This window comes from Miniopterus schreibersii (genome assembly GCF_964146895.1).
Source record: "Miniopterus schreibersii genome assembly, chromosome: 4".
Lineage (NCBI taxonomy): Eukaryota > Metazoa > Chordata > Mammalia > Chiroptera > Miniopteridae > Miniopterus > Miniopterus schreibersii.
In genome coordinates this window covers 68107754-68127775 of record NC_138105.1, presented here as the reverse complement: position 1 = coordinate 68127775, position 20022 = coordinate 68107754, and the positions used below count along the sequence as shown (strand labels likewise).

At 45.5% G+C, this 20022-nt stretch overlaps 1 protein-coding gene across 2 annotated transcripts in view; it reads right to left on the bottom strand.

Moving 5' to 3' along the window:
- Positions 1 to 2966: 2966 nt before the first annotated feature.
- Positions 2967 to 20022, bottom strand: part of VAV1 (vav guanine nucleotide exchange factor 1) — a 53072-nt gene continuing 36016 nt past the window's right edge. Inside the window, exons 17-27 of one of the 2 annotated variants that reach the window (XM_081135048.1) lie at positions 19804 to 19901; positions 19698 to 19720; positions 19483 to 19528; positions 17755 to 17891; positions 17359 to 17424; positions 16289 to 16320; positions 11547 to 11663; positions 9413 to 9500; positions 6421 to 6535; positions 4943 to 5094; positions 2967 to 3276 (exon numbers count right to left, since the gene is read on the bottom strand). In XM_081135048.1, coding sequence (XP_080991174.1) covers positions 3223 to 3276; positions 4943 to 5094; positions 6421 to 6535; positions 9413 to 9500; positions 11547 to 11663; positions 16289 to 16320; positions 17359 to 17424; positions 17755 to 17891; positions 19483 to 19528; positions 19698 to 19720; positions 19804 to 19901 — 928 coding nt within the window. In that variant the 3' untranslated portion in view covers positions 2967 to 3222. The remainder of the gene's footprint in view (positions 3277 to 4942; positions 5095 to 6420; positions 6536 to 9412; positions 9501 to 11546; positions 11664 to 16288; positions 16321 to 17358; positions 17425 to 17754; positions 17892 to 19482; positions 19529 to 19697; positions 19721 to 19803; positions 19902 to 20022) is intronic. The other variant, XM_081135049.1, reaches the window with a different exon arrangement.

Here is a 20022-nt window from a genome sequence, read left to right as displayed (position 1 = left end):
GTAGTGACTTACAATTTGTTACAGTAACTACGGGAAACAAATATGAACTATATATCTATACAAAGACTTGTACACCGATGTCCATAATAGCTTTATTTGAAATAGCCAAATATCCACAAATCACGGACTATCCATCAATGGAATCCTGATCACCATATAGACTGTATGATCACCCTGATATGGCATCTGGAAAAGGCAGAACTAGAGGGACAGAAAATAAAAGTGGGTGTTCCGCCTGGTATGGCTGTTGGTTGGGCATCGTTCCCTGCACCAAGAGGTCCCTGGTTCAATTCCCAGTCAGGGCACATGCCCAGGTTGTGGGTTCAGTCTCAGGGTGGGGTGTGTCTAGGAGACAACCAATCAATGGTTCTCTCACATTGATGTTTCACTCTTTCCCTTACTCACTCTCTAAAATCAACAAAAACATTTTTTTTTTTTTTTAAAGAGATTTCAGGGGCTGGGGTGGGTAATGGAAATGACTACAAAGGGATACAAGAGAACTTTTGGAGGTGATAGAAATTCTACACTTAAATTGTAGTGGTAGTGATATACTTTGGAAATATATTCAATCTTTCAAGTAAGCAGTTTTAGTGAGGGTGTGGGATAACATCGTATACAGCTGATGTGTAAATTAGCATCTTTCTAGAAGGCAGGTTGGTTCTGTGCATCCAATCTCTTCAAAAAGTGCCATTATCCCACAATTGCACTACTAGGAATTTTTTTATTGTTGGCACTATTACGGATGTCCCCCACTCCCCCCTTGCTCACCTCCCTGCCTCCACCCCATTCTAAAGAAGCAGTCAGATAAGACGCAAGGATAGCAACAGAGAACAGCTTATCACCCGACAGAAATGTGAATCTACCTGGAGGTCCACTAAGGGGGAGTTTGCACCTAAATGCTGGTTCATCCGTGGACTGTGCAACCTTGAAAAGGATGGCATTCTGCTATGTTTACAAACGCAGAGGTGTTCACGACATATTTTAAGTGTAAAAAAAATGCAGAATAAGCAGCCGTATGTCCCAGTATGGGGGTGGGCAGGGCATGTGCCTGACTACATTAGAAGTCTAGGAAAATGTTTACCACACTCGTTTCTGGGTGGGGGAACCTCAGATAATGTTTCCTCTTTATACTCGTCTGCATTTTCTCGCTCTGCATGTGTGTGAAGTTAAAAGCATCAGGACTGCTTTCTGGTGGCAGTACCTGGGCTCATAGGGACAGGCTTGGAAACAAGCCCGTGCGCACACACAGACACACACACGCTCACTCTCTCCCCCCCCCTCCTTTTTCTGCTCTCCCTCCTCCCTCCCCCAAGCAGGGACCCAGGGATCTGCCTACGAGGTTGGGGCACTACTGCCCCCGCTCAGGCAGGCAGTGGCCGCTTTGGCTTTAATTTGGGGCCACCGGCTTTCGAATGTCCACTTGCACGTGTGTCCTTGTGTTATAAACGTCTGTCCCCATGGGCGTCTGCCTGCCTGCGTGGGAAGCCTGTGCATCCATTTCACACGTGGATGTTGTCATCTGAGTATGCGAGTCCTCGGGGAAGGGGAGGGTGTGTCTGTCTGTCTGTCCATCTATTTTGGGGGTGCCTGTTGTGTGTGGAGGTAGCTGTTTGGGGTATTTCTGTGCCTGCTGGAGGTTGGGGGCACAAGTGTGAATCTGTCACACCCCTGAACTGTACACATGAATCTGTTTAGGGGGATAAATTTCGTTATGAGTCTTTGGCCACAATTTAGAAAAATAATAGTCTTAACAAAATAGACCAGGGTCCCCCACGTGGAGGGGAAGGGATGAATGGCAGAGAGGGACGTTAAACTCAGAGACGGGTGCGTCCCTGTACCCACCGGCCCACCCACCCGTCTAACGGGCTTCAGGGTGATATGAAATAACATGCCCCGGAGCCCCCGAGTCCAGGCGACAGCAAGCCCCACAGGGTTTCCCCACACCTTGCATCCGGGGGCTGCCAAGGGTGTGCCTGCGGTCTCTCTACCTCGGGGAGAGCGTCACAGCCCTGTCGGCCCCCACTCAGCCCTGATGACACCCATACAGGTCAATGGCTCCGAAAACACCTGTGGTTCTCTGGCCACTAGGCCAGGCCCTGTCTACCTACAAGCATCTCCTAAGTAATGACGGATGGAAGCTGGTGAATAAAGACCGCAGCTGCCTTGCCCCTCAGCCCCCAGGTGTGCTCTACAGCTGCCAGGGGCCCTCAGCAAGAGCGACCCCCGCTGCCCACAGCTGTCACCTGCTTACCAATGCTCCGTACAGGCTCCTCCACTTCCTCGTCTGCTTCACTCCCTTCTGGATGCTTCGTGGAATCGCCACCAGATAAACTTCACCACCTGCCTAACCCAAATCCTTGTCTAGGCTCTGCCTCTGGAAAGGTCCAATCTAAGACATTAACCATATCATTTATCATCCCAACCAGGAGGCTTTGGAGAGAGAAAAGGGTCGCAAATAACCAGCCCAGGGCATGGCCAGGGCCGTCCGGCACCCAGGACGCAGTCATTCCACCCAACATTTAAGGAAGAACAGCCACATGCCCTGGACGTGCTGAGGGATGTGGAAGACGCAGAGGAACCACAGGCGACACCTCAGCAGGTGGCAGGGTGACGGAAGATAACCACCGGGTCCCAGCCAAAGCCCCTGGAATGTCAGCATGACCCTGGGGAAGACTAAGGAGACCCACGCTCAGCTGAGACGAAGTGTCTACCGCTCAGCAGGATTAGAGGGGCTCCGAATAGTAATTAAGTTCTATCGCGGAAAAGGCAATGACAGTTACATTTTGTGACCCAGAGTCTGTGGGAGTAAAATTCTTTCCTGCTAACTGGGGGTTCAGGTCCTTCTTCAGGTCTGACTTTAAAAGGCGGAGAAAGGTGATAAAGCTGGAAGGTTGGGTTTGGGGGGGGGGGGCCTGCGCCCCGGCGGCCCTTTCCCTTTCTCCCCTCCAGGGCCTCTGAACACCAGTCCCTCCATTCATCATTTTATTCAAAGCAGTTGCCTTGAGCCCCACCTTCCTGAGGAAACCCAAGGGGAAATCAGTGTGTTATAAATTAACCATGGCAGGGCATCACCCCAGAAGCCCTGTCAACTGGATGCAGGCCCTCCATAGTCCATCTCGGATTTTCAGCCCACCGGGACCTGTCACAGCCCCAGGCCGCGCAGCCTGCCCATCCTCGGCCCACAGCCTGCAGTTTCTTGTCTCCCTGCCAGTGTGCCGGAGCTCAGCAGTATTCGGAATAATCTTCCTCCACATAGTTAGAGGGAAACCAGCCAACCTGGAAAGAGATGAGGAAGGGGTCAGGGCAGCCTCTACACTGCTCCTCCCGCTGCTCCTCGACAGACCAGGCAGGTTTCTTCCCACCTCAGGGCCTTTGCACCTGCCATACCTGCCACCCCAGAAAATATACCCCTTAGATATACACAACAGCAGACCCCCCACCTCCCACTCTTCTCTACTCACACATCACCTTATCAGGAAGGACTTCCTGCTGTCCTATTTAGTATTGCAAAGCCCTTTTTCCACTTTAGTTTCTTCATGGCACTTATCGCCATCTAATTGATTGTATACGTTATTATTTATGGGCTTGTTTTCAGTCTCCCCCCCAACGCACACACAAACACACTATAATATGAGCTCCACAAGGCAGGGATTTCTGTGTCTTACTCACCACCAAGTGCCAAGAGCCTAGAATAGTTCCTGGCACACAGTACATACTTAAAGAATATTTGTTGAAAGGATGCATGGATGGATGGATGGATGGATGGATGGATGGATGGATGGATGGATGGATGGATGGACGGATGGATAGACGGACGGACGGACGGATGGATGGATGGATGGACGGATGGATGGAATGATGGATGGAATGGATGCAAAGATGGATGCATAGATGGATGCATGGATGGAATGACGGATGGATGGATGGATGGATGGATGGATGGATGGATGGATGGATGGATGGATGGATGGATGAAATGATGGATGGATGCATGGATGGATAGATGAGGGGAAGGATGGATGACAGATAAATGCTTTACAGCTCTGACATTCCTAAACACCCCAAAAGTCTCTCTCAAATCCTAATTGTCTTTACTGCACACTAATGTTTACCCTCCATGATTCTTAACCAAAGTCTTCACCTAAGCAATTATCCAGGTCACTTTTTCACTTACACTTCCCCTCAGTAGAATGTAAGCCCCTAGCCCACTCTTTGTCTTGATTCAACATTTCTGAGAAACCATTATAAGCGAAGCAGTACTGTAGAGGCTAGGAACTCATCCACAGATGAAATAAAGAAGACTCTTTGCTTTGGTAAAACAAAAATAAAAACCAGGCAGAAACAAACTTTTTTGAGAAATCTGGAGGTCCCTCCTGACAGTGTGAATTCGGGCAGGCAAAAAAGTGCAAAAGGAAAAAGTGATTAAGCCAGCTCTGCCTCTTCAGGCATTCAATATTGACTGAGCACCTACTGTGTGCCAGGCACTCTTCCAGACACTGCTGATACTACAGTGAACAAGATAAGACACAAACCCCTCATGGGTCAGCTTTGGCTTCTGTAAGCTGCCCCGACCCAGGGTGGGTCAGGGATCCCCTGGGACGCTCGTGCTGCCCTGTGATTCCCCATCACAATTTTCACCACTCGGCATTGTAACTGCTTAGTTACAGGTTTGCTCTCTTCACTAGGCTATAAGTTTCATGACGGCAGTGATTATACTGTCCTCATTTTTGTCTCCTCAGCACCCAGCAGAATGCCTGGCACATAGTAGGCGCTCAATAAATAAATGCAAGATGCATCAATGAATGAAACCTCTATGTCCCTCCCTCCCCTTAACCAGGGAAGACCTCCACATGAGCCATTCCCCACATTCTCCAGCCCACAATTCTGATACAGCTTTACTGTGGCCAGGATGCCTGAGATGCCAAGCTCCGCCCTGACTCACCCGGCCATAGATCTCCCCTCGCCACCAGCCTTGTTGCCCCTTCTTGTTAAGGATCTTGACAATGTCACCCTCCTTGAGGTTCAGCTCTGATCGATCCCTGGCGCAGAAGTCGTAGCGAACTTTGGCTGTGCCAAAATATTTGGTGCTTCCTGCTGTAGAGGGGAAAGCAGAGGTGGTAAAAGGGTCTGGGGCAGACCCCAGCCCACTGTGCAGGGTCAGTGGGAGGATAATGCTCTGAGGAGGGTAACGCCAGGATGAAGGGTCCTTTAACGCTTCTTCATACAGAGTGTTAGCTGCCCTGTGCTCGAAGGCGACCGCAGTTGTACTCCCGAAATCATCCTTGCGGTCCAACCACCATCCAAATTTAGAAAATAATACCATTTATAATTTTAAAAAATGGTTTGTATATATTTATAGTAAAAGAAACAGAAATGATGCGGAAAAATACATTCTAAGCTGTTAAATATTAACTATTATAAGAAGGACCAAGGGTAGAAAAAGAGGAAATGGGAGAAAGATAAGCCCATTATCTTATCTGGGTGGGTGGGAGGAGACAAAGAAAACTTTTCATAGTACAATATAAGCGATACTGTAATTAACTTGTAATATTTCTACGAATATGCTAAGATTGAACATCCATGTCTACATCAGTACAAATTAGTAACATGCAGGCAGATAAAAGCATTTATTTGACTTGATGATGTGAATAGAAACAGTTTTTGTCTTGGAGTCATGTTATGTTGCTTTTGCCTTTTCAGTAATAAAACAGTTTAATAATAACTAAACAGTTAAATAATAACTAAATATCTCTTAAAAATTTTTTTTGGACATAAAAAATTCAGACACTATACAAACCACATGACTTTTCTGAAAAACATACTTCAGAATGCATCCCAGAAAAACAAAATTTGGACCAAAATAAGAAATTTTAAAAATAAAGAAATACATGGAGCACAAGAAATATAGTCTAAACAGTTCTTAATACTGTATTTGCAAGTTAAATGCAATTGTTATGAAAAGGTTTCTAAAATATATGTCATAATTATTTTAAATTGTAGCAAACTATATCCAACATTCCAGATAATTTCAACAAATCCAATGGGTGAGAGATGCAAAGGAAAGGGGAAGCTAAAGTGCACTCAAGGACTTGCCTTTTTATAGGAGAAGGCTGTAGATACTAATTAATCCTTGATATTGTTACAAAAATATAGGCTTAAAAGGTACAAGTAAGGACGCTTCTGGTTCCCGGTGTCCTTATCTTCCCCAATACAAAAAAACCCCTGACCCATCTTCCACACAAGCAAATGAGTATGCAAACCACTCAAGAGCAGGGGGACAGAAAGGGGTAGGAAGGATGTCTGTTGATTCACAGATATGACCTCTCCATGCCCACTGGAAGCAATATCCATGATATTCCCAAGCTTTCTCTCCACAATGGGAAGGAGCTGGAGCTGCAGGCCCCGTCTGAGATGTCCTACCTGCTGGTTTGCTGATGGCTCTCCTCTCTGGCTCCTTGAAGGGAAACTGCAGGGTGGTGTCCAGCGACTTGAAGCAATCCTTTAGGGAGTTCTGCTGGTAAAACTCCACCAGCTCCTAGAAGGGGGACAGCAGAACAGATGCTATCCCAGCAGGCCAACCCCTGAGGGGGCAGACCTGGAAGGAGCCACATCCAACGTGAAGCAGGGCCTCCCTGGCAAGTGATTCCTTGAATGTGTCCCATGATGGGAAGCTCATTCCATTTCTGCACAGCCAGAGCCATTTTATGTGAAGAGACCACACTGCCTAAAGCCAGTTCCTCTAATAACCAATTTGCGTCATGACACACTTACACAATAATCAACTTGTCTAATGATGAGCTCACCAAATTGAAACCCAACCCCTCTGTGGGTGCCAGGAGCCTTATTTTTACAATTATAATAATAAATGCTATTAAGTACCTAATATGTGCTGGCCAGAGTGTAACCACATTATCAAAACCTCCTAATAGTCCTGAGAGGTGAACATGTTCATGGTACCCCTGTTTTATAGATGGAGAAACTGAGTCACAGAAAAGCCAAGTTCCTTGTCCAGATTCCCATAACTGGAAAAAAAGGGGACGCAGAATTCAGCCCCAGGGGAAGCAATGGAATATAGCAGCTAAGAGCTGCTTCTGAAATATGACTTATCTGAATTCAAATCCCAGATTTATTACACTTATGAGTATTTATTACATAAATGCTCAAGCTGATTCTAATAAGTAAACAAGCAGAAAAATCATAACTAAGGGACATTCTGTAAAACAAAAAGTTTGCATTTTAGAGTTCTAGACTCCAAAGTTGCCAATGTGGACCCTGAGAATGAAGATTCCTACTAAGAAGGACTCCTGGTGGCTAACTAGGCTCAAATTAAAAACAACAACAACAACAAAACACCCAGAGCCTAGCAGCCATTTCTACACAGGGGCCTCTCATGCAAACTGCACTTCGGGGAGAAGCCTGCACTTAACTACTTGCCTCTGCACGGCACTTCCTGCCTGCACTGTGTTTCTGGCCCCTGAGCCAGCCCTTATAAAAGAGATCCTAGAATCCTATTTCAACCAGTAGAACTGAGGCTTTCCCCATCCAACCAGAGCTGCACAGCTCCAACCAACCAGAGCAGGTCTATTCTAACCAAACAGGAAAGTGCTTTTGGGCCAAACTTACATGAGGACCAATTTACATGAGGACAGACTAATCGGGGACCAGGGGTGGGGACTTCTGTCTATAAAAGCCAGCTCCCCTCTGGCACTGGGAGCACACTTTCCCTTTCCACTGAAGACTGCTTCTACCTGGCTAAGCTAAAACACTGAAGACTGACTTGGAGCAGAACAGAGCTGTCTAGCTGGAGAGGGGCCTGACCAGGGGCAGCTTGGCCCCAGGGCTGCCTCCCGGCTGTGCTGTGTCACAATTATTTTGCAAGGATAAAGTTTCCTACTTCACCACACCCCAAACTGCGGATTCCCGTTGGTACTGAATTGGCACCGATGACCACAGGTTGACACGAGTATCTTGAAAGACCAAAAAAATAAAAGACTAGAGAACTATTGCAAACTAAATGAGACTAAGGAGATAAAAACTGAATGCAATGTGTAATCCCTGAGTATATCTTGGGGAGAAAACAGCTATAAAAGATATAACCAGAGTAATCAAGGAGTTTAGAAAATGGAATGTATACTAGGTAATCTTGCATCAATGTTCAACTATCTGAGAGTGATAATAATAGTGTGGTGAGGCCTGAGAGTGTCTTGGCTCTTTGGGCACTCATGCTGAAGTATTTATATATAGGTGAAGAAACTTGATATCTGCAAGTTGTTCCTCTTTCTTTTTATTTTTTTTTTAATTCTTCTCCAAGGAGAAGTTTTCTTTAACATATATATTTTTATTGTTGACAGTACACACATGTTCCCCATTTTCCCTGACCTTTACCCCTCGTCCCAGACCTTCACCACCCTATTGTCTGTGTCCATGCATATATTGTCTATGCATGTAAGTATGTAAGTTCTTTGGTTTATCTCTTCTCGCCCCCCCAACCCCCACACCGAGGTATGTCAGTCTGTTCCATGCCTCCATGCTTTGGGTCTTATTTTGTTGGTCAATTCATATCGATTTTAGAGAGAGAGGAGGGAAGACGGAGAGCGCTCAAGAGAGAGAAACTTTGATCAGTTGCCTCCCGTATGGACCCAGTCTGGGGATGGAACCCACAACCTGGGTATGTGCCCTGAGCAGAATTGAACCTGCAGCCTTTTGGTGTACAGGACAATGCTCCAACCAACTGAGCCACACCAGCCAAGGCCAAGTTACTCTTAAGTAAAGTGCAGAATAAATGTGTGAGTGTGTAGAGAGAGAAATTTAAAACAACAGAGTATTAATAATTAATCAATCTAGGCGAAAGGTTTACAGATGTCCATTACATTTTTCCAGTAACTTTTCAGAAATTTTTTCAGAAATAAAAAATGGGGGAGGGGGTGTTTAAGAATAAAAAGTTAGGGGGAGAAAAAGATTTGTGGAATAAATTAACAATCCCTAACCTTTGGGGAAGTTAAGTCTCCTTGTGAGGATCAAGTGAAATCTGAGATACCCCCAAAAATACAGGTATGTGCAAGATTCTGGATTTTGTTGATTTGGAGAATCCACAGACCATGGGTATGATCCATGTGCCTTAGACCAATGGGCTTAAAATGCCTAAAAGACAATCCGAAATTACAGGACTCCAAATAGAAACAAAACAACTTGAAAAGTATTTGAATTCTCAGTCAGATAATCATGAAACAGATTAAGCAGAGCTAAATCTTAAAGTCTGACAGAAATAGGACTCTGCTCTTCTGTGACACTAGATGAGATCTAAACATCAGTTTCACCCATCTGTGAAATGGGTACTCAGAGAGTGAGCTGAGGGGATTAACTGGAGTCCTATCTATAACATGGCTGAAGTCAGGGGAAGGTTGGCCCTTACCGTCAGCCCCCGGAAAGCCTTCTTTTCTGTAATCCGGTACAGTCCTTCTGCCGTCATGATTTTAATGTGCTTGACCTCAACATTATACCTGGAAGCAGTAAGAGAGAGGGCGAGATGGTCATTGAGCCCTGAGGCTGGGGATCCAGGCCCATACTCAGCCAAGGCTCAGCCCCAGGATATACCCCCAATCATGGAAAAGGCTTGGCTACTTCAGGGAGGGGGTGACCACTGGAGCCCAAGGACTGAAGCTGCCTCCTGCTCTCCCAACTGGGTTTCTTTCCTGGGGCCTTTTCTACTCTAAGCCTTCATTTCTTCCTCTAAGTCTTCAGATCTCCCTAAGATAATAGGAGTCATCTTTCTGGACTCACAGGGTTGTTGAGAAGTCAGAGAGACCTTGCAAAGAAAGGAATGTTCTAGAACAGTGTTTTTCAACTTGTGTGCTGCAGCAGGCACACTGGTGAGCCACAAGAATTTTTAAAACATGCAATACCTGACTATTTAGCCAAGGGCACTGACCTCTTTTCCCTTAGGTTGTCAAAAATAAAAAATAAAAAATGACAACAGCAAACACAGCAACAGTGGTCCGGTGTCAATGAATCCAAATCATACCTATTTTTTGGTAAGATTGGCAAAAACACATATTCTGGTGCACTGCAGAATTTTAGCAACTAGTTGACATGCTGAAAACCGCTGATCTAGAGGAGATAGGACGAGACCTACACTGTCTAACTTACCACAGCGCAGGGACAGGGAAGAGATAGCCACTTCGGCCAGTATGGAGAACTAGAAAACCAAACCTCCTCCTCCTACAGAAAACCCCTAGAAATGCTGGGGAGAAAAGTGCTGAGTTCTCCAAACAAAGGAAATGCCCAGATGCCAAAACTGAGGACAGAACTGAAAACTAAGCAGTAAGCATGAACTGCTACCCTAAGGAGTTTGCTGAGCTTGGGAACCAAGAGGCTTATGTCTGGGTGATCACAGAGTCCCTGGAGGTGGAGAGCTGGCCTGAGACCCGCCCCGACTGGCCGGGTGAGAGGCTGGCCGGCCGGACTGCCAAAAAGCCTCGCCTGCGGGAAAAGAGGTGGGCTAGGAAACCGCCACCCGTCAGCACGGCGGGACAATGAAAAGCTTGTCTGCTTCAGCCCGAAAACAGAAAGTCACCCTTGCAAATTCATAACCTCAGCCTGCCCTCAACCAAGGAGAGGTTCAGGCTGTAATAAAGAACAAAAGGCATTTATTTGAGCAAAAAGTTGCAGCCCCGGAGACACAGGTTATTCAGGTATCAACCAAAATTGTGCTCCAGGGAGGAACAAAGAAAGGCAGGGTCTGTAAAGGCAAAAACCCCCACGTGTAATTCTTTCCCGCAAAAGAAGAACTGCCGGCTAAGTTACCAGAACTTCATTTGTTTAAATATGCAACAGAGGGGGGGTGACAACTATAAGGAGGCAGTTAGGTCCAAATGTGTCCAGGCAGCAGTTGCTGTTCCAGAAGGTCTATGGCTCAGCCTTGAGCTGAGTCTGGCAAGGGTTAGCAGCTTAGTAGCAGCTCTGAGAAATGAGGCAAAACCTGCAGAGACCCCGCTTCCCTAAGGACCTCCCAACTCTATTTTGAGTGTCTTAGCAATCTTGTTCCATTTCTTTTTTCCATTATTAGGAGTTTGAACTTAATCTAGCTGTGTAGTCTGGGAAGCTAAGGCATTAACCTAAAAAATTTAACCTGTTCAGGAATCCCACAGAAACAAATGCAAAATCTCTGGAGACCCAGGCAGCAAAAGACTCCCATAGAGGAAGCCCCATTTAAGATCGTAAGACAAAATTACAAAACCTACTAGGAAATGAATCATCATGAGCTAAAAGCTGCACTCAGCAAACAGACAAGCAGGAGAGGCAGGGTCTGGGAGATTCCGGTTCAGGTGACGGTCTACCTCCTCCTAAATGCCTTTTGGAGCCTCCCTAAGAAACATGTCTCTTTCTTGTGGGTTGTCAGTCATTTAAAGGAAATTAAGGTTTTTTTTAAACACTCAGGACTCCAGGGGTTGAATAAGGGGGCCATCATGACTGTACACTCCCTTCCTCCCAGGCACCTGCACCACCCAGGTCACCAGGGGAGATGGGTCAGAAAGGGGGGGGCTTACTTAATGCTGATGGCAAATTCCGCTGCGTCCTTCACCCTCTGCCGCACCAAGAATGTCCCATCCGAGCGGTTGGTGAGGATGCTTTCTGCTCCAGCACGCTCCATGGGGCCAGCGTACCTGCCAAGACACACCAAGGAGAGAGGTCTGCACAGCTCCCATGCCTGGTCACTTTTTCTCTGAACCCTTGTGACTTTTTTTAAGATGGTGACAGTCTGAGTCCAACAGCCCTTAGACACCAACAGAATTCCCAAGGAGGAAGTGGCCAGAGTCCAGAAGTGAGAAATTTAAATGAGGGTGCCAAAAATTCAGCCCTCCCTCTCTCTCTCTCTCCCTCCTTCCCCCGTCCCTTCCTCTCTCTCTAAAAATCAATGACCAAAAAAATATCCTCAGATGAGGATTTAAAACAACAACAAAAAATTCAGCCATCAAGATAAATAATGACAAATAAGTAGTACTTCACATGGTTAAAAGAAATTGAAGCCACAAAGATACACCATGTTCATGGATTGGGAGAATCAACAGTTCAAATGGCCATATTACTCAAAGCAGTATAGAGTTTTAACGTAATCCTCATAAAAATCTCAATGGTATTTTTCAAAGAAATAGAACAAAACATTACCAAACTTGTATAGAACCACAAAAGACCCCAAATAGCCAAAGCAATCCCGAGAAAAAAGAACAAAGCCAGAAGTATCAGCCTCCCTGAATTCAAGTCTACTCCAAAGCTACAATAATCAAAACAGTGTGGTACTGGCAGAAAAACAGACACACAAACCAACGGAACAAAACCGAGAGCCCAGAAATAAACCCACATGTATATGGGCAACTGATTTTCAACAAAGGAGCCAAACACATATAATGGAGAAAGGAAAGCCACTTCAGTAATGATGCTGGGCAAACTGAAAAGCCATGGGCAAAGAATAAAACTAGACTGCTGGTGGACACCATACACAAAAATTAACTCAAAATGGATTAAAGACTTAAATATAAGACCTAAAACAATAAAACACAAAGAAGAAAACACAGCTACTAAATTTAATGGGCCTCGGTCTGGAGGATTTTATGAACTTGACCCTAAAGGGAAGGGAAGTCAGAGCAAAAATAAATGAATGGGACTATATCAAACCAAAAAGTGTCTGGACAGCAAAAGGAACCACCAACAAAACAGGCAAACAACCGAATGGGAGAAGATTTTTGCAAACAGTATCTCTGATAAGGGACTAATAGCCAAAATACATGAAGAATTCATACAACTCAATAACAAAAAAACAAACAATTCCCACTTGGTTCTTGCCAACACCTAGGGTAAGAAAATTATTTTAAAAATTTAAACAAAACAAAACAATCCTATTTTTAAAATGGGCAGATGACCTTGGACACTTCTCCCAAGAAGACATACAAATGGCCAACAGATCTTTGAAAAGACGTTCAACTTCATCAGCTATTAGGAAAATGCAAATCAAAACTACATGAGATACCACCTCATGATACCACCTTAGAATGGCTGTTGTCTACAAGACAAATATAAGTGTTGGAGAGGTTGTGGGAAAAGGAACCCTCATTCACTGCTGGAGGGCATGTAAACTGGCAGAGCCACTATGGAAAACAGTACGGAGGCTCCTCAAAAAATTAAGAATAGAGCTGCCATATGACCCAGCAGCCCCTCTTCTGGGTATCGATCCAAAAAGTTTGGAAAGGTATTCGTAAAGATAGGTACCCCTATGTTCACTGAAGCATCATTCACACTGGTGAAGACATGGGAACAAGGCATGTCCATTGGTGGATGATTGGATGGAAGATGTGGTCCATACACACTGCAACACTACTCAGCCATAAGGAAAGACGACATGCTGCCGTTTGCGACAACATGGATGGACCCTGGGAGGACCATGCTGAGGGAAATTAGTCAGATGGAAAAGGTCAAGAACCATCTGATTTCACTCATAGGTGGAACATGAAACAGAAAGCAACAAATAAACAAACAAAACAAACTCATAGACACAGTCAACAGGATGGTGGTTACCAGGGGGAAGGGGCGGGAGGGGGCAAGAGGATGGACTGCCTGCTGACGAGGGGACTAGACTTTGGGTGGTGAGCACAAAATGCGACATGCAGACACTGTATTACAGAACTGCACGCTTGGAACTTAGATCGTGTTACTAACCAAGGTCACTCCAATGAACTTAATTTGAAAAAGTAGTATTTTGATGTAATGTTTTTAAAAATCAAGAGGACAACAAAAGCAGCCATAAAAAGGAGCAAAGTTCTGACTCTCACGGCAACATGGGTGAACCTCGAACACATGACGCTCAGCGAGAGAAGCAGACACCAAAGGCCACACCGTGTGCGATTCCATTTATGTGCAATGTCCAGACAGGCAAATCCAGAGACAGGAAGTGGGCTAGTGGTTGCCAGGGGCTGGGGAAGGGGCTGGGGGTGACTGCTAATGTGGATGGGGTTTCTTTTTTGGGTAATGAAGATGTTTTCGAGCAAGAAAGAGATAATGGTGCACATCACTGTGAATGTACTAAATGCCACTGAATATAATTCTCAATATGAATATTTTTATGTTGTGAATGTAAATATGTGACAAATATATTTATAGATTATATATAATTATAAATAATATAGAAATGTGAATATGTATATATTTATGCTATCAATGTGAATAGGTACCAAGTGTTAATTACAGGTATGTAATTATAGATGACATATAAACATGAACATTAATATATGCTATAAATGTAAATATATAACATAAGTATGTATTAATTATAGATAACATGTAATTATAGATGATATATAAATATGTAATATAAATGTAAACATTAATATAAATTACACTTCAAATGGTTAATTGTATGTTATGCGAATTTCACCTCAATTTTAAAAATGAATGCGACCCTAGCCAGGTAGCTCAATTGGTTAGAGCACTGTCGTCCCCATGCACCAGGGCTGCAAGTTCAAGTCCAGGTCAAGACATACAAGAAGCACCCAATGAATGCTTAAATAAGTGGAACAACAATCAATGTTTCTCTCTCTAAAATCACACAATAAATAAAAGCCTTTAAACGAATGCAGCGCTGGCTGGTATGGCTCGGCTGGCTGCACAGTCCTGGGCGCCGGAAGTTCACCTGGTCGACACATGCCCAGGCCACGCGTTCTGTCCCCAGTTGGGGGGCATGAGGAAGGCAACTGACAGGTGTTTTTCTCTCACATCAATGTTTCTCTCTCTCCCTCCTCTTCCTCTCTCTCTAAAATCAATGAAAGTATGTATTTTTTTAAATGAATGCAAAGATAACCATGATGATTAAAATGTTAAAATTTCAAATAAAGACAAGGTCTGATTCTGCACTTTCCTGATTCAACACAATTCACCTTTTCCTACACCCAGCCCTGTCATATCCTGTCTTTATTTACAATTTTGATGTTTTGCACATCATGGATATTTTTGCCTTGCCTTGCTTTTGAATTTTTCAAACATTGCATTAAAATGTTGTGGATCTCAATGTCTGAGTTTTTTGGCACCCCCTTAAGTTCTGCACCCACAGTGAGTGCCTCACTCTCCTCACCCCGTTTTTGGCCCTGGTGACCACTTCCCGGCTGGGGAGGGCAGAGTGAGCACAATCTGGAGAGGCTTTGGTCTGAATCCTGGCTTTACCACTTAGCTGCTCTGTGACCTCAGGAACCAATTTTTTCACTCTGAACCCCAATTTCCTCTCCTAAAAAGAGGGTGATAAGCCCACCCACCACAGAGGAACATTTTTGACAAATGAGGATAATGCAGTTGAAGCACCTCATCTGTGAAACAAGGGCATTAAATACCCGTTGCGTTATTAAGACTTTCAAGAGGTAGTCAAGTCAGGCTGTGGAGTCAGGCCAACTTGGGTAGAATCCCATCTCTGTCACTTCCTCACTGTGTGACATTGAACAAATCACTTCTCCTCCCTGAGACTCCGTTTCCTCCTCTGCAAAAAGGGAGTTAAGAATAGCACCTACTTCAAAGGGCCATTGCGAGAATTAAATGTGCTGACACATGGTCATAAAGATAACACTGTTGTTACGTCAAGTCTAAGATGCCAACGATTATAACACGCACCGTTATTTTATGGGCCATTACAAAATAAAAGTCACTACCCATAAAATAAGGCAAAGACTGAGACTCCACTGATTGTAAAAGATGTTAAGATGTGTGGAGGTGAATGGACACTTTAGGATTGATGAAATGTGATAATAATAGCTAATGGTAATAACAGATAATAGAGTGCTTATTGTGCGCCAGTTGTGAAGCCTCATGACAACCCTATGAAGTAAAGGTTGGTATTAATCCATTTTCCAGAGAGGAAAGCTGAAGCAGAGCAGCTGACTTACTAGCCCAAGGTCACATAGCTGGGAAACATTGGAGTCAGGGTTTGAACCCAGATCAGTGGGCTCCAAAAGCAACACTGTAAACCTTTATCCCTCACTGCTCTATACGCAGTAGGTGTTCCCAAAAAATAGGGACCACCATTACCATCACCACCATCATTTTCCTGCCAGGACACCATAAGCTCCTAAAGTTTGGGATCCTCCTTTCTCCGCTCTCTCCTCAGCAGCTTTCGATGCTGGGCTGGACCCCACCATCAATGCCCAGGGTTCAAAGAATGGATAACTGACTGGTTTGGAAGCCCCTCCCATGTCCAGCTCAGGCACCCACCCCAGAGGGACCCCAACTTGAAAGTAAGAAAGGTGGTTCTACTCACCAGAGATGGACGGACAGGTCCTGAGGGGGGCCCTAGGGACACAGAGACCGAGACTTAGGGCAAAGAGCCCAGTTTGGCAACAGAGTGCAGGGCACTTTGTTCATTCATCCATTCATTCATTCCACTGTCGTTTACTGAGTGCCTATCATGTGCCAAGCACTGTGCTGTCCACTGGGAAGACAGTCCCAAAATCTAATGGGAGAGGCTGGTCCCCTATCAAACAAATCAAGGATTGTCCAGATACCCATTTTAGCATGACCTCAAGCTAAGAAAGGTTTTTACTTTTTTTTAATGGTTGACAAAAATTTTTAAGAGCCTAATATTTCCTGGCACATGAAGACAATATGAAATTCCTAAGTCAGGGTCCATAAATTCAGTGTTATTGAAACATGGTCCTGCTCCTCATTTACAGGTCATCTCTGGCTGCTCTGGCACCTGTGGAGGAGTGGAGGGGTCACAAAAGAGTGAAGCAGAACGTGTTTACTGTCTAGTTTCAGGAAAAGTTTGCCAATCCCTGATCCAAATAAATGTAAAAGGGTGCATTTCTACCACCTCAGGTCCAAAGAATTGAAAAGAGGGACTCGGATAGCTATTTGTCCACCCATGTCCACAGCAGAGTTATTCAGTAGACAAAAGGTGGAAGCAACCCAAGTGTCTATCCACAAATGAATGAATAAACAAAGTGTGGTCCTTCAGACAATGGGAAATTATTTAGCCTTAAAAAGGAAGGAAATTCTGACATGTGCTACAACATGGATGAACCTGTAAAACATCATACTAAGGGAAAGGTGCCAGTCACAGAAGGATGGATGCTATGTGACTGCACTCACAGGAGGTCCCAAGAGGAGTCAGATGGATAGAGACAGAAAGTAGATGGTGGGTGCCAGGGGCTGGGGAGGGGGCTGGGGAGTGGGTGCTTAATGGGGACAGGTCAGCAGAGCCTTGAGCTGGAGAGTGACCTGCCATGACGGGCAGCCCGGCTCTATCTCAGGGTCTCCCCAAGCCTGTCTGCTCTCTCAGAAGCCCCTTGGACGCCCCTGCCCTCGCTCCGTGCAGCCTGAGGCACTCACATGCACGTAGGGCTTGACCCTGTCACAGGGAAACCAGCCAACTTCGTTGGTAGCTGTATTCCTGCCCTAAAACGCCAGGAGGGAAAAACATGAGAAAGGTTACAGGCATCTGCTCGCATGTGTGTCCATCTTCGTACTTCATGGCATCTCCGCCCGTCCATCTGTCTCTGTGACCTGGATGACCCAAAGATGTGCCAAGCAGTATCAGCTTCCTGGGAAGTCAGCCAGCTCAGAAGGGCCAGGCCAGCCCCAGAAATCGGGGGCTGCACCGCCCTTCCCAGGCACCTCCTCCAGACCAGAGACCAATGAGGCCATAGCCCCACTTCCCAGGGTCACCTACACCCACGGCCCCACACTGGGGTGCTTCTCCATCACTCCCACAGCCACAGCCTGTACCTCCCACCAGTTCTGTTCAGCCTCGGCCTTGGTGAGCTCCACAATGTCTCCAGGGTTGAGCCGTAGAAAAGGTCCAAAGGCTCCCGGGGGCGGAGGAAGCCCATAGTACTCCTGGCAAACCTCCATCTTCGGCAGCCCTGGAAGGGAGGGGGAAAACTGCCATCTGTTTTCCACAGTGGGCTTGGTACCCAGGGATGTTTAAACCTGAGTCTCACCGCCCACCAGGATAGCAAAAATTAAAAAGACTGACAATACCAAGGGATGGTGGGTAGGAGGGGGAGCACCTGGAACTCTCCTACATTGCTGGTGGGAATCCACTTTGGAAAACTGTTTGGCAGTATCTACTAAAACTAAACAGATGTCTACCCAGTGATCCAGCAATTTCCCGAGAGAGAAACGAAAACACATGTCCACCGAAAATCACAGACAAAAGTATTCACAGCAGCTTGGTCCACAACAGCCAAAAACTGGCAACAAACCCAATGTCCCCAATAAAATGGATAATCAGAGTGTGATATGATCATACCATGGAATACTATACAGCAACGAAAAAGAACAAGCTACTGCTACAAGCAACTACATGAATGAATCTCACCAATACTGTGCCGAATAAAAGAAGCCAGATGCAGTAAGGGCACATACTGGATATATACACATATACACACACTCATATGTATTTCCTCCTATAATGAGAACATTTTGGTTGTTTCTAAGTTTTGACTGTTGCAAATAAAGCTGAAATATGTATACATATAGATATACCAATATACATAGACATGAAATCTGAGTGTTTACACTGACTCTTTACACTGAAATGGTTTGTTTCTCTCGGCCACACCAAACTATTTTCACTTCTTTCATAATGCTTCGCCCTCCTGCCTCCTAGCCTTTGCACATGTTGTTCCCTCTGCCTGGAACACTCCTGCCCTCCCTCTCACCTAAATCCTCTTCATCGCACAAATGTCCACTTAAATGTCTCCTCCTCTGAGAAGCCTTCCCTGAAGGCTCAGATTCATCAGGTCCCCCCATTTTATGCTCCAGAAAACCCTATAATTTACCTATCACAACTGTAACAACTTAACCAAAGTCTGTCTCCCACTACCAGCCTGTGATTTTTGGGAGAGGAAGAAGCACAACTATTTAGTTATCATTTGCCTCCAAATGGTCCAACAGAAGCTGAATAAAAGTTCACCCATCACGGCTGTCATTGCACAAAAACCACTGACTTATGAATGAATCGGCCTTTTCCCCCTGCCATTGGAGTAAACAGAATTCTGGCTTGGCCACACTGTGTCTCCCCCCTTCCCTCATACTCCAGGTGGAAGGCGCTTTGCTGGCACCACCATAGTAGAAGATTTTGTGATGCAAAATCAGTAGAAGAGGAGATGAGCACTATCGAGGTTGGCCTAGTTGGCTAAGACTACAGGAGTTTGTCAGCAAGAAAAAACAGAGGCGGTGAGTAAGAAAGGCAGATGGCAGAGAAAGGGGATCTTAACCAAATTGCTATGTTCCACACATTCCCTTCATAGTGTTTGAGCAAAGCAGGTAAAGAACTTGACTTAGTTATTTTTAAATTCCTTTCAGGTTTCTAGGACAGAAACAAAATGCTCTATAAGCAGGACATTATGTGATCATTGATATAATTGTTGATATCTGTCCCTGGGCCAGCATCCCTGAAACAAAGACCAGATTTCCTCCTGCCCCACACAGCACCCCATGCTGACTCACCCAGCTCATTCCTCCTTTTGTCCTGAGCCCGGCGATACGGCCTGTCCTGGAGGGAGAGACCAAGAAAGCCAGTGTGGGTACCTATGCCCAGCTTTGGGACTCCTCAGCCCCTATCTGAGCACCACAAAGGGCCATGTTCACTTCTGGGGTCTCCTGGAGCCTCATGTCACTACCTCCCATGGTTTCCAGGCACAGAGAGAAGTATGGAGTCTTACCTTCTTCATAGTTCCAGCAAAATCTATGGGAGGGAAAAGGAAAGTTAAGAATGGGAAATACTCCACACAGAACCAAGACCACCTCTGCCCTCTCTCCCACTAGTACCTTGCCCATGGCGGCCACAGGGAGGGACCCTCCCCAGACACTCTTTGTGTGCAGGTGCCCGGCACCGATGACAACGGTAGCCCTGATAGAAGGTGCCTCTGGCATGCAAGAGGTGAGATAAAGGAGAGTCAGTGGTGGTGATGAACATAGCCAGTTATATTACCAACGACATGAAGGATTGGGTTCTCTTTAGAGCAGGAGAGAGATGGAGAAGCTTAA